This window comes from Mycetomoellerius zeteki, unplaced genomic scaffold (genome assembly GCF_001594055.1).
Source record: "Mycetomoellerius zeteki isolate Tzet28-1 unplaced genomic scaffold, Tzet1.0 scaffold1013, whole genome shotgun sequence".
Lineage (NCBI taxonomy): Eukaryota > Metazoa > Arthropoda > Insecta > Hymenoptera > Formicidae > Mycetomoellerius > Mycetomoellerius zeteki.
In genome coordinates, this window is record NW_017255927.1 from 15,146 (window position 1) to 29,316 (window position 14,171).

Genomic DNA, 14,171 nt, shown 5'->3' on the forward strand with positions numbered 1-14,171 from the left:
TTCCGTTCAATGTCAAATAGTATATATACTATATAAAAGTATCCATAAACATGTACAAACATTTATAAACATATATAATTATACACAAGTAAGAGTTAAAGCTTATAACGGTTGAAGTTGGATCTAATAATTTCCATGTGAATATATATATCTATATATACTACTTATGTGTGTGTGTGTGTGCGTGCGCGCGCGTATGTATGTACACACACACACACGTATGTATATAAAATTTGTATACTTATATATTATATACATATGAGTGTATAATAGTCATTTGAACTGCGCGCCGAATTGGTTTTTCGGACTTATAAACGTAATAATTGAACTACTAGAGTAATATCACAAATTAAATTGACAAGCAATGTAATAATTTGACTTTCAATCAAGCATCCTATTAGAGATATTATAGAACCAGAAAAAAATTAAGAGTAAATTGAACCGAGGTTAGAGTTAATTATCATTACCGGAAACGGATATAATGCGATCGTTTGTATCAATGTAGATTAACTTTACCTTTTTCTAGTCCTAAAGATTAGAAAAGGATAAAGAATAAATTAAATTGAGATTAAAATTAATACACATTGGTAGAGATAGACACATAAGACAATTGAAAGAACCCTGCACAAATCTTATAGAAAATGAGTTTCGGTCAAATTGCTTTAAACTTTAATATTTTGTAGCTCATGTCAAGCTGATTAAAATTCTTTACGGGCATAAACTTCCAAATGTCTCAGTTTTTGCTCTAGGCCCTTCGAAAAGTTTTTATATTTTGTATTAAAAAATACAGAAAATTGAAATAAATCTTTTTTATTACACTTGTACATTTATCAATGGTATGTTTACGACTTTAGTTTTGCGCCCGTTCTCATTGTCAGAATTACCCAGAACGAACGATGTGGACGTGACATTCCTTTGAGATGCTTGACTTTCGTGAGTTTCCTTGTCTTTAAGGAAATCCTAATATTCTTCTTGGAATTAGAAAATAAAACAAGGCTTTTTCCGGTTGTTTTATACCGTAATAATATTTTTCAAAATATTGAAATGATTTTTTCCGTGACATGTCCGACAGATTTTTTCGTGACATATATGTATATAGAGTATATCCGTGATGTATTATATAGTATTTATAACCAATGTCAATAAAAAAGATTTATTTTGACTATTTTTCCGTAAAAGATGTGATAATTTTCCGAAGGTCCTAGAACAAAAACAGGCATTTTTTGCCCGTGATTCATAAGGATTTTTAATTAACTTGAATTGAGCTATAAGTATTAAAGTTTAAAGAAATTTGATTGAAATCCATTTTCTATAAGTTTTGTACAGGGTTCTTTGAATTTCTACATCCATAGTTTTGATCTTGCTACTTTCAATTTCCATTTGTTTGGATTACTAAAAAAAGCCCTGCATAGCTGGCGGTATGCTAGTTATTGTACAAATTTCAGTTATTGTAAAGTTTAGGAAATGGTACATATATGTATATGGCGTAAAAGACAGTTAAAAATTCTTTTTGCAGACTTGTGGACCGTTACACAAAATGTATTGCAAAGCTGATTGAGAAAATTGTTTATTATACATAAGAAATAAATATATAGTATTTGACACAACAACATTTCTGATTTTCTTTCGTATTTTAAGCAAATTTCTATTTCTTTAACATCAAATTACTTTATCGTCTTACCCATTAACTTCCTCTTTCCAACTACCGTTATCAGAGAACCAGCTACAGTATAACCGATAACACCTGTCATGGCGATGACAATGGAATTGATAAAGACTCTGGAATTCAACTCCGCCTAAAATTGTTATGTACATTATTTCTTTGAGACTTATTTCGCGGCCAACATTTATAAATTAGCGATTTACCGGAACGCATACAGCCGTAGTGCCTATCGTATTGTTGGCATAATGCATGGAATTAAGATACGATTTTTCCTGACCTAACATGTAACAAAATGAAGGCTGTAAACCCGATATGCGGTTATCGTCCTTCATCACAGTACTTTTGTAATTTTCGATCATTACGAACAGCTGGGGCATCCAAAGCCGGAGCGAATTCGATCTGGACAGTTGCAATCGACATAAAATGAACTCTTCAAGTTCCACATTTATTTTAGTGAATCCATTTTTATAGAATTAAAATTAAAATAGACGAAGGATTAAACTGACCCTATTGTTGCTCCAAGCTGTATCATTGAAATGAGTATCAATCTGAAGACATTGGGTCGCAAGAAGAGTGGTTTTATCAGTTTGCAACAATTCTTCAACTTGTCCTGTATACGTTCTCCGCATGATTCAATGGAATATTCATCCTCTAGACGTTTTATCTATATCAATTGATAATAATACATTATATATACACTGAAAGAAAAGATTGGCTGAATATGGCATAACATTTTTAATTGGTTGCAGCGGCTAATTTTTGGTTGTGTTAGCCTATCGAAATCTTATACTGACATTGCAGATAGGCTAATGCAAAAAATTGGTTGCTGCGACGAAAAATTGGCTGCTGCAGCCAATTAAAAATGCTATGCCATATTTTACCATCTAATTTGCTGGAGCAGTCAATCTTTTCTTTCAGTGTATTGTACCATATTCAGCCTTAGCAAAAAAAATTAGACACCTATATTCTTTTCATTTATCTAAAATTCTTTCACTTGTATTGCTCTCAATTGGTTATCAGCATTATACAAATTTAAAGTTTATCCTTTGTTTCTTAAAACAAAGGATAATACACACCAATAAATGTCATTATGTCATTAATTAATTTTTGAGTTAAAACGTTACATAATAATAAGGTGCTTAGTATTTTTGGTCAAAGCTGTATATATCATTCTTATCATGTTGATTCTTTCTTTAATTTATTTTACAGTCGCTCGATTTATCGAATCTCATTTCTCACTTGCAGTTTCATTATATACGTTTTTCTATGTATGCACCCTCGTATGAAAAGTGACACAAGAGAATGTAAAATTGTTTCGAAGAGAGAAAAGAAAATTACGTATTTTAAAATTAATTACTTGCTTCTCTCTCTCTCTCTCTCTCTCTGTCTTTAAATTCTTTTTTATTTTTTAATTCAACTTATATCACTATTCTATATTCCACTTTGAATGAAGGCCGATGTATTTAGGACATAATTCGCACAAAATAAGAACTTTAAAAAATTTTACTTTGTATCATTTTTCTTGCGGGAGTGCAATATATTCTTATTTACGTTTAATGACATATCTACACTGAGAAAAAAATTTATTAAATTTTAATAAATATTTCTTTAAATAGTCCTAGCGGAATATTTGCTTATAGTAAATAAATATATTAAAACAGATAAATGAAAAAAAATGAGTTAAATCAGGAACTAACGGTTCCTAAATAGTATCTAATAAATATGTGTTTATATTCACTAAATATCTCGAACGCTATTCAAAGAAATATTTATAATAAAATTTATTACATTTTTTTCACAGTGTATATTATCTTATTTTAATTTGTTGTCTATTTTGAATTCTGTTTATCGTGTTTCACTTTCCTATCCATTTCATGTACTGAATAACATGTCTTTCTTTAGTACAAGTAAGTATTGTAGTAATAGTTTTATCTTTTGCACGTATACCTTTGTTTTTTATACTCATCACATTCATCCACCTTATTACTAATTATATGTATATATTGTACGTAATTAGATTATTAAAATTATTAAAGTTATTACAATTACATAATATATTTAAATAAATATAGTACGACGACAATCTCATAATCACTGTGTGCAGTTATTGTGTATATTTTATAATATTGCCAAAATGAATAGATAAAACATCGTAGTTTTAAATCACATTTTATTTGTTCCACTCAATTAACGTAAAATTACTTGTGTCAATAAGCAGTACAATTTAAACACACATTTTTTTGTTAATTTTACGCAATTGAAATTTAAATTATTTCTAATAAATATATTGGTTATTATATGTATATATTTTCGAATATGAACATAGTATTATTATACTAACATGGAAAGTACAAAAATTTAGCTGAATACAAATTAGAAAATGATTTTGATGGATCATTAAAATAATTTTGCAGGGCATTTAAGCAATAATAATGTAAAAAATTTTGATATTTCAGCAACCAATTTAAATGCCCTACAAAATTAGTTTGATAACCCAATAAAATTATTTTCAGATCAGTATCTAAATTTTTTTTAGATATTTTAACAAAAACATCCTTTCTATATGCACGTACCGGATATGTATCGGGATCCTTGCCAGTATTGAGTGAGTAGATTTTTTTGAAGGCATTCAATGCCTCGTCATGTCGACCATTTAAGATAAGGAAACGCGGACTCTCTGGGAAAGCAAAAAGAGCTATGCATGCTAAAAATTCGGGTAGCGAACAAATGGCTAAAAATATTCTCCAGGAAGCTATTTCCAATGTATCGCTTAAAAATGTGATGTACCACTTTTGAGGTATTATAAGCCATGCTATACCTGTAAATAAAGAAATTAAAATCATATTTAACTTTATTCAAGTTTATTTGTCACAAAATGTATATTGAGTATTTGACATTAAAATGAAATATTTTGTACGTTCCCTCAACACTTTCATTACAAATTTCTAAATCAATTTTAACTCTTTCTGTTTCCAGCTCTTATAACATCAGCATCACGTATATTGCAATATTGCATTGCATATTATCGGCGTTAAAATTTGACGCTTTATAATTTAATTCCCGTCGATGAAGTATGTAGATAAGGTGTGTCAAGACTACTTACATGGCAAAGAAATGTTTCCCAGCGAGAAGAACACGCCAAGCCACATGTATGACCTCGATCGATGTGCTTCGTTGTGTATTTCTGCTAGATACGACATAAGTGCCGCATATGGACCAGATATACTATAATTTGTTAATCAACTGTTACATAAAAATATCCAAAAAGTATTCAGTTTTTAAAAAATTAATATAAAATACATTGCTACACAACATTTATAGGCATATGACAGATTTCAAAATTAGCAACTTTTCTGTAGAGCATTTCTTAAATTTTTAGATATAGAGCAAGATATTCATCTATTTCTGCGGTAAATATAATTGCTTTTGTCTGTTCTATCACTAGGTGTCTTGTAAATATTTTTCTTGTAAAAGACTTCTTCCCTCTTCTATGCTTATCGTTATCTGACTTTGATTTGCGATTTTGTTGAAATATTTTCAAATATTTTCAACAGTCGTATCATAAAGATCACTTTTAAAGAAGAGAGCTCATCTTTAACATTATATAGTTGAAAACGTAGTAACTTCATCCTTAGTTTCTTGTGCATCGTTGCTTTTGTTATAATAGCAAAAAGTTTGTTGATAATTAATTTTTTAACTTTAACCTTATCTTTTAAATGATACTTTGCTCAATACTTTTTCAAAGCACTATTTAGTTTTACTATTGACGTGAGATATTTAACTTTAGATAAATTTAATACAGATATTGTTGATTCTTAATAGAATTTACAGAATAGGTCTTCAATAAATTTATTTCGAATAATTAAATTTATAAAGCATCAATAATAAAATATTGAAAAACCGTTTAATAAACATTAATTACACAGGTTTACAAGGTTTTTGTCACAAAAGGAGCAAAAAGTTTATCCGAAGGAATTCGGTGCATTCAAATCTGGCCTCAGAATGGCGCCATCACGTCAAGATTTTGAGATATTCTAACCTAAAAATGCAAAAATGGCTGTTTTAGGGCATTATTGGAGTTCACTCCTGGTTGCAAAGAATTTTACCGACAAAAATTAAACAAAGTATCGTAAAGTACGAGTCTTGTCCTTCAATTTCCATATATTTTGGAAAAATAGGATTTTTTTTCACCAAGATATAGCAGATTTAAGTTCTTACTACATACAGAAAATCAAATAAAGCGATGATGTCGGTTCATTTAAAATACCTTAATCCTTTTGGTTTTGAACAATTCTGGAAAAAAAGTTTGTAGTTTAAAAAGTCCCGAGGGTCACTGCTCACGAATCTGGACTCAAATTTCCAAAATTCAAGATGGCGGATTGAATATGGCGGACGTCAATCCAGACAATTTAGTCTTGAATTTTGAAAATCTGAGTCCAGATTCGTGAGCAGCGACCCTCGGAACCCTTTGAACTACAAACTGTTTTCCAGAATTGCTCAAAATCAAAAGGGTTAAAGTATTTCAAATGAACCGACATCATCACTTTATTTGATTTTCTGTATGCAGTAAAAACTTAAATCTGCTGTATCTCGATGAAAAAAAATCCTATTTGGACGTTTCAAAATGGAACTTAAAGGGCAAGACTCGTACTTTACGGTACTTTGTTTAATTTTTGTCGGTAAAGTTCTCTGCAACCAGGAGGAAACTCCAATAATGCCCTAAAACAGCCATTTATGCACTTTTAGGTTAGAATATCTCAAAATCCTGACGTGATGGCGCCATTCTGATGCCAGATTTGGATTCAGCGCACCAAATTCCCTCGGAAATCAATATAAAGTTTCATGTGATATTAAATACCCTTTAATTTGTAGACCTGTGTTATTTATAGCATATTTATATATGGTAACGGCTTATCATATATAAAAAAATCCTTCTTCTTACAGTAAAAAAATAATTAGATTTTTAATTTTTCTCTTTGTATAAATGTCGGATAAAATCTAGTTATCTAGTAGCAATAAGTGACGAATTATCCAGTATCCGATTTTCCTATAAATCTTATCTTATTATATAAATTATCTTACATCCCTATAAATAAGTTATAAATGTGTCGTTTTCCCACAAAAATATATTAGTCTTTAAGGGATCAATTTCCTTTCATTATCTCCAAAACGCTAATTTTTACTTGCATCATTTTTCTATTAACGCAATGATAATTAGAATATGTAAATTGTATTATAATATCATACTAACTGGCAATTTCAACTTACATCATACCATCAAAAAATTTGAACGTTATTAAATGCCAAGATTTGTGTGAGAAACACATAGCCACACTTAATAGACCAGTAAGCAGGTAACCATAGAACATTATCTTTTTACGGCCAAACATGTCAGTAACGCAACCCCAAAAGAATGCCATAATGATCATTCCTGAAAATAAATCAACAATCAGCCGAGTCTGCTTTTATAATATGAACTTTCCATTAGGAATTGCACATTAAAGTAAGGACGATAAATAAGTGAGAAATGCAGCCAAAATAAAACATTTACGTTTTGAAGTAACATCATTCCTACATTTGCGGCATGTCATGAATTTACGAAATCAATACTAGATTATTTAATAAGTACGTACCTAGGGGCCTCCTAGTTAAGAACTGATTTCGGCTAAAATTATAGAAGATAAATGCCTACTTTTCGTAAGAAATCCATTCTAATCGGATTCGAGAGAGATGGAAATTTATACATATAATGCAGATATAAATGATGTCCTTTTTTACAGAGTGGCCCACGTAAAGTGTTACAAGCTGATAACTCTAAAAATATTTGTCCTATCAAAAAGTTGTTCATGAAAAAGTTCCATATATTCGAGGGACCTTTCTAACTACGTAAACAAAAATCCATCCCCGTCCCCCTTTGAAGAAGGATTGTTAAAGTATAAACTACCTTTTCATATTTGATACGATCATAACACAACAGATGTCGCGTCAGTTCGTCGTATGGTCTTCTATATCTTTAGAGTTCAGTGTCTTCTTTTCTTTTTACCTGCGACGCAACGTGGAATTATTACTAAATAAATTTATCCTTGTTCTCACACAATTTCGTTATTAACTACCAATAAACCCGTCCCCATCACAGGTTATGGGCCCAGGTACGCAGTGAAATCGTATCCGCGGACGGTTTTCGATATTTTCGGTATTTCTTTTGTGTGAAAACCGGCATCTCGAACGAGAACATTCTCGACGCCAAACAAAAATGGCCGATGCTGGGCAAGGTGATGATAGTGGCCGTATTATAGCCAACATCCGAAAGTTGTCGAATGAGTCGCAGTGGGAAACGTGGAAGTGGCAAATCGAACTTTGTTTAAAAGAACAGTGTTTGTTTACCATCGTCGATGGTACACGCCCGTGCCCCGACGGACCGGCGGCAGACGCCGAACCGTCTGACGCGTACCGTCGTTGGCAACGAGATAACGCGCGCGCGGCTCGTATTCTAGGTACGTCACTGGACGAAGAAGCCTCTATTTACGTTCGCAAGAAGACAAACGCAAAGAACATATGGGATACGCTGATTTCAGTGTTCGAACAATCCTCTTTGCAACGTCTTTACACGCTTTTTGACAGCTTCTTCGCTATCACAAAAGATGACACAACTTCTGTTTCAAAACACGTATCTCAACTGTCAAACGTGTTCGATGATATTCTCAATGAGCTCGCAAAAGGTAGTCCAAACGCCACGCTTCCGTTGTCACTGCTTCATCACAGGATTTTTAAAACGCTCGGTCCGGAATACCAATATTATCGTTCGACTTGGTATCGCGTTCCCGAGGCGGAGCAAACAACTAAGCTTTTGATTGAGAATCTGCGGTCGATTGAGAGCTCATCTGTGTCACAAGAGTCATGGCAGTCATCGGGCGCCTTCTTTGCAAAATCAAAGTTACATCAAGGCTCAAAGAAGAAACAAAATAAATCTAACCAGGATTCGTCTTCCACCAACACAAAAGAAAAACGCTCGTGCCTGTATTGCAAGAAAAAAGGTCACGTGATCAAAGACTGCAGGAAGCGTGCCAGTGCAGAGCAAAACAAAGAAGAACAAAATAAAATAATAAATGCAAATAGTAACAAGCAGGATACAAAACAAAACAATCCACCAAGTTCATTTTTCGCTACTGGCCTGGCTGTCAACATAGACTTCGTTCCAGCCGATTCTTGGATCTCCGACTCCGGCACAACGCACCATATATCGGCGAACAAACAACATTTTGTTACTTTCGACAAGTTCCCGACTCCGCAACGCATTCAGACTGCCGGCAAAGATTTCATTTTAGCTTACGGATCAGGCAAGATCAGTGTTGACGTTCGCATGGGTGACAGGTGGTCGTCTGCTGAGTTAACTGACGTCTGGTATGTACCTGAGGCTCGCCATCAACTTTTCTCTGTTCGACAGGCTGCTGCTTATGGCAATGACGTCATTTTCAATCGTGACGGAGTGGAAATTCGGCGTGATGGTGAACTCGTTGCGACTGGCGAACTCGTCGATTCAGTGTACGTCATGAATATACGCGTTCGTGTTCCGGATGTGCCTGTACAAGCTAATCTCGCTACATCAGCTGACGTGCTACAAGCTTGGCATGAAAGATTCGGACATCAAGACAAACGCCATGTGCGTGAAGTCTTATCTCGCTTCGATATTTCTATCAAGTGCTCCGATGCCGCGACGTTTTGTGACGGTTGTGTTCTTGGAAAGTCACATCGCAAACCGTTTCGCACGCGTCTCGATCGCCCTAACGTCGTAGGTGAGCTAATCAACGCAGACGTAAACGGTCCAATGACAATCGAATCGATCAACGGTTTCCGGTTCTATGTGGCCTTCAAAGATGACTTTTCCCAGTTCGTTCGTGTATTCTTTATGAAACACAAATCGGAAGTGACTGAACACTTGAAAACTTTTCTGAACGAATGCGAAACTGCAGGACATAAAGTAAAAGCCTTTCGTTCGGACTGCGGTACTGAATTCGAGTGTCAGGGTGTACTGAAACTGTTGTGCGAACGCGGCATCGAGTTTCGACCATCGTGTCCGTACACACCTGAGCAGAACGGTGTTGCGGAACAGTCGAATCGTCATGTTGTTGAACTGGCACGTTCGATGTTGACTGTCAGTGGACTGTCAAAATCGTTTTGGGCTCATGCCTGCGACACGGCTACATTCTTGATCAACCGCACAGGCAAGTCGCGTGTTCCAGGGAAAACGCCGTTCGAGTTGTGGACAGGCAGGAAATTTGACAGTTTTGATCATTTGCGAATTTTTGGCTCAGAGTGCTACGTGAACATGCCAAAACAGTTCCGATCAAAATTTGACCCTAAAGCTATCCTGGGTCACTTCGTCGGCTACGTCAACGACAAAGATGGTTACAAGGTATGGGTACCGTCAAAGCATCGCATTGTGAAGTCGCGTGACGTCGATTTTCGTCCAGAAAAACTTTGTACAACAAACAAAACAGTCGACCTTGAATTTAAAACTCATCATGACAATCAGGCCTATCAAGATGATGACGATGACATCGACCATGGAGATTCAGATGACGAGAGAGAATCAACCAGTGATTTTCAGGACGCAGATGACATGCCTGATAGTGACAAGGATGAAAGCATTTCTGCAGAGGAGCCGGCTCTTGTCCAGGCTCCACCACGACGCCCAGCTCGTACAATTCGTCCACCTGTAAGGTTAGGAGACTACCAAGTGGGTCATCGGACTTGTCGCTTTGAGGCAAATGTTGCCTTGACATGTTCAACAGAAGCTGTTCACGATGATTTGGAGCCAACAAACTTCAATGAAGCTATGAAAAGTCGACATTCAGATAAGTGGGTGCGCGCAATGAACGACGAGATGGATGCCCTCAAAGAAAATGATACCTGGAACTTGGTAAAATTGCCACCAGGAAAGCGCGCTATCGACAATCGTTGGGTTCTGCGGGTGAAACACAAATCTGACGGTTCAGTTGATCGGTACCGCGCTCGTTTGGTTGTTCGCGGCATTTTTCAACGTGCGGGACTCGACTACGACGAGACTTTCAGCCCGGTTGCTCGTTACGACTCAATTCGAGCATTTATTGCAATCGCAGCTGAAGAGAAGTTTGCGCTGGGTCAATTCGACGTCAGAACTGCGTTCTTGTATGGAAAAATTGATGCAGAAATTTACATGACTCAACCACAAGGTTTCGATGACGGGACTGGTCGTGTCTGCCGCCTGAAGAAGTCTCTATATGGACTCAAGCAGTCTCCCCGGTGTTGGAACAATAAGTTTCACTCATTCATGAGAAAGAGCGGATTTTTGCGGTCGACTGCTGATCCATGCATTTACGTCCGACTGAAAGAAGGAGAAAAACTGATGGTCGCAATTTATGTCGACGACGGTCTTATAGCGGGATCATCGCAGACTACAGTCGATTCGTTTCTAGAATTGCTAACTTCAGAATTCAAGATCACAGTGGGATCGCTTGATTCGTTCCTGGGCATGCAAATCGAGCGGCACGATTCTGGTTTCTTCTTGTCGCAGCGAGCCTACGTCGAAAGAATTTTGCAACGTTTCGGCATGATAGATTGTAAATCAGTCAAAACACCTGCGGAAAGTCAACAACCTGATTCGTCGTCTAACGCCGCTCTTGAAAGCCCCAATCAATATCGATCAGTGGTGGGATCGCTGCTATACTTGGCCTGCGCAACTCGTCCAGATATAGCGTACGCTGTGTCTAGAGTTGCTCGATCTATGACCAACCCTAATGCATCTGACTGGGCCCACGTCAAAAGGATACTCAGATACCTACGTGGCACTTCTGGTCTTGGTCTACTCTACACTTCAACTACTGATAGGCTGCGTGGTTATTCAGACGCAGATTTTGCAGGAGATGTCAACACTCGACGATCTACTAATGGATTCGTGACTGTCCTCAATGGCACAGCTGTTTCGTGGACTTCTCAACTGCAGAAATCCGTTGCCCTTTCTACGACTGAAGCTGAGTTTGTTGCCGCCAGTGAAGGTGCCAAAGAGCTAGTGTGGCTCACGAGATTGTTGTCTGAAATCGGTGACAGAGAGGAAACACCGACCCTGTTTATCGACAACGCCAGTGCGATTAAGTTGGTGAAGAACCCTGAGTTTCACAAAAGGTCGAAACACATAGCGGTGCGCTACTACTTTGTTCGAGAACGTTACCAGGAAGGTGACATCGATGTGGAACATGTGCGCTCAGAGGATCAGCTGGGAGACATGTTTACAAAACCTCTGAATTCGGTGAAGTTCAAATCCCTGTGCTCCAAAATAGGACTTTGTGAATGACCTTTTGCATTCGTCAAGATAATTTTTAATATTCATGTCAGTTTACGGGGAAGTGTTAAAGTATAAACTACCTTTTCATATTTGATACGATCATAACACAACAGATGTCGCGTCAGTTCGTCGTATGGTCTTCTATATCTTTAGAGTTCAGTGTCTTCTTTTCTTTTTACCTGCGACGCAACGTGGAATTATTACTAAATAAATTTATCCTTGTTCTCACACAATTTCGTTATTAACTACCAATAAACCCGTCCCCATCACAATTATAACTCCAAAGTTTCAAATGGGATCCTCTGTAAAATGTTACATTTGGATTCTACGGGGAAAAACAAGTAAATTTTGTCTGAAACATTTCTTTGGAAAATGCGCCTATAAAAAGTTATGAACATTTAAACTTTTAGCCATTTTATTCATGATTGAATTCCATTGACACAAAGTTGTGTTCACGATACAATGAAAATGAAAATGACCTTGATGTTAATCAAAAGAAACATAAATACACACATTTATCGGGAAACGTAAATACAGATCTACTATGTATAATATTTAGTTAGTTTTGAGCTGGTTTTCATGCTATCAAGTTCGACAATCATGGCTCATTTGACGTGGAAGTTAATATGTTGTTAATTCTGAAAGAATGTGAGAAAAATTATCGACGTGCAGCGCAATTAGAACATTATAATATTCAAAAGTGACATATAACATTTCTTCGTTTAGAAAATCGTTTACGTGTACATAGTCAATTAAGTGCAATTAAAAGACAAAAAGCAAATCCAGTAGTTAATGATGATAATTGTGCTAATATTCTCGCTGCAGTTGAAGTAAATCCACATGTCAGTCAATGCGAATTAGCAAACACGTCTGGGACTGCACGGTTGCTAGGTTCCGAGCATTGTACGGCTGGGGCCCGAAGGTCCGTGCGCTGGAAATTTCATATTTCGACTGGAGGCCGGTTGTTTTATAAAAAAAAGGGGGGGGAGCGCAGGATTTAATTCATGTTTTGCGATCGCTGTTATAGACTTTCTTTTTGTTATTAATATTTGACCAACATAAAGTGTCATCACAGAAACCTTTTTATTATTATTATAAGATTACATACAATGCGAACACAATTACAAACTTTTTTTATTATTCGTAAAATAACATAAACTGCAAACATAATCACAGACTTTCTTATTACTCTCCACGTAATTTAAATATTACACGGATATCATTGGATAATACAATTAATAGATACCACACGCGAACGAAAAACTGGAGATCTTTCCCGTCTGCTGGAGAACTGGAGATTGGTCCCGAAAACTGGAGTCTCCAGTCGAAATCTGGAGACCTGGCAACCGTGGTCTTGGACGATCTTCAATACAGCGGATTTTGAAAAAACAAAAATTTCATCCGTATCGTTTGATTTTGACTCAGGAACTTTTGGAAACTGATTATGAACGTCGTGTAATACTTTGCAAGTGGATGCGTGATGCTATGACAAATGATTCATTTTTGCAAAATATTCTTTTTTCTGATGAAGCAACATTTACTAAGGTGAATCCAGAAATGTTGTTTAGAGTTAAGCAAAGTTATGTAAAAAGAATTAATAAGTGTTTAGATATTAATGGTCAACAGTTCGAACATTTAATAAAATAAAAAAAAACAGAAAAACTATGAGTCTTATTTAATTTATCATTAATTTCAATGCACTCTACATTAAAGTTTAAATGTTTATAACTTTTGACAGGAGCATTTTCCAAAGAAATGTTTCAGATAAAGTTTACTTGTTTTTCCTCGTAGAATCCAAATATGTAACATTTAACAGAAGGTCTCATTTGAAACTTTGGAGTTACCCCTCTTCAAGGGGGGATGGAGGTGGATTTTTGTTTATGTAGTTAGAAAGGCTCCTCGAATATATGAAACTTTCTCATGAACAATTTTTTGATAGAACAAATATTTTTAGAGTTATTAGCTTGTAACATTTTACGTGGGTCACCCTGTATAAGAGGCTTCTTATCATTTTTGAGAGCATAATACATACTAAATTAATATTTAAACTATTTTATATATTTTTTGTACCTTCAAAAACTAAAATTTAAATATTTAAATATATTGTATTTCTTACTGTATTTTTTTGTATTTTTTCGACAGAATAACCATTTTATTAAAATTTTGTTGTTGATAAATAAGAACACA

At 35.4% G+C, this 14,171-nt stretch overlaps 1 protein-coding gene across 1 annotated transcript in view; it reads right to left on the reverse strand.

Moving 5' to 3' along the window:
* LOC108731731 (synaptic vesicle glycoprotein 2B) overlaps positions 1–7,229 on the reverse strand; it is a 21,057-nt gene extending 13,828 nt beyond the window's left edge. Inside the window, exons 1-7 of the mRNA XM_018462220.1 lie at positions 7,215–7,229; positions 6,932–7,122; positions 4,767–4,888; positions 4,237–4,481; positions 2,170–2,327; positions 1,867–2,062; positions 1,682–1,796 (exon numbers count right to left, since the gene is read on the reverse strand). Coding sequence (XP_018317722.1) covers positions 1,682–1,796; positions 1,867–2,062; positions 2,170–2,327; positions 4,237–4,481; positions 4,767–4,888; positions 6,932–7,122; positions 7,215–7,229 — 1,042 coding nt within the window. The remainder of the gene's footprint in view (positions 1–1,681; positions 1,797–1,866; positions 2,063–2,169; positions 2,328–4,236; positions 4,482–4,766; positions 4,889–6,931; positions 7,123–7,214) is intronic.
* Between the last annotated feature and the right edge of the window lie 6,942 nt (positions 7,230–14,171).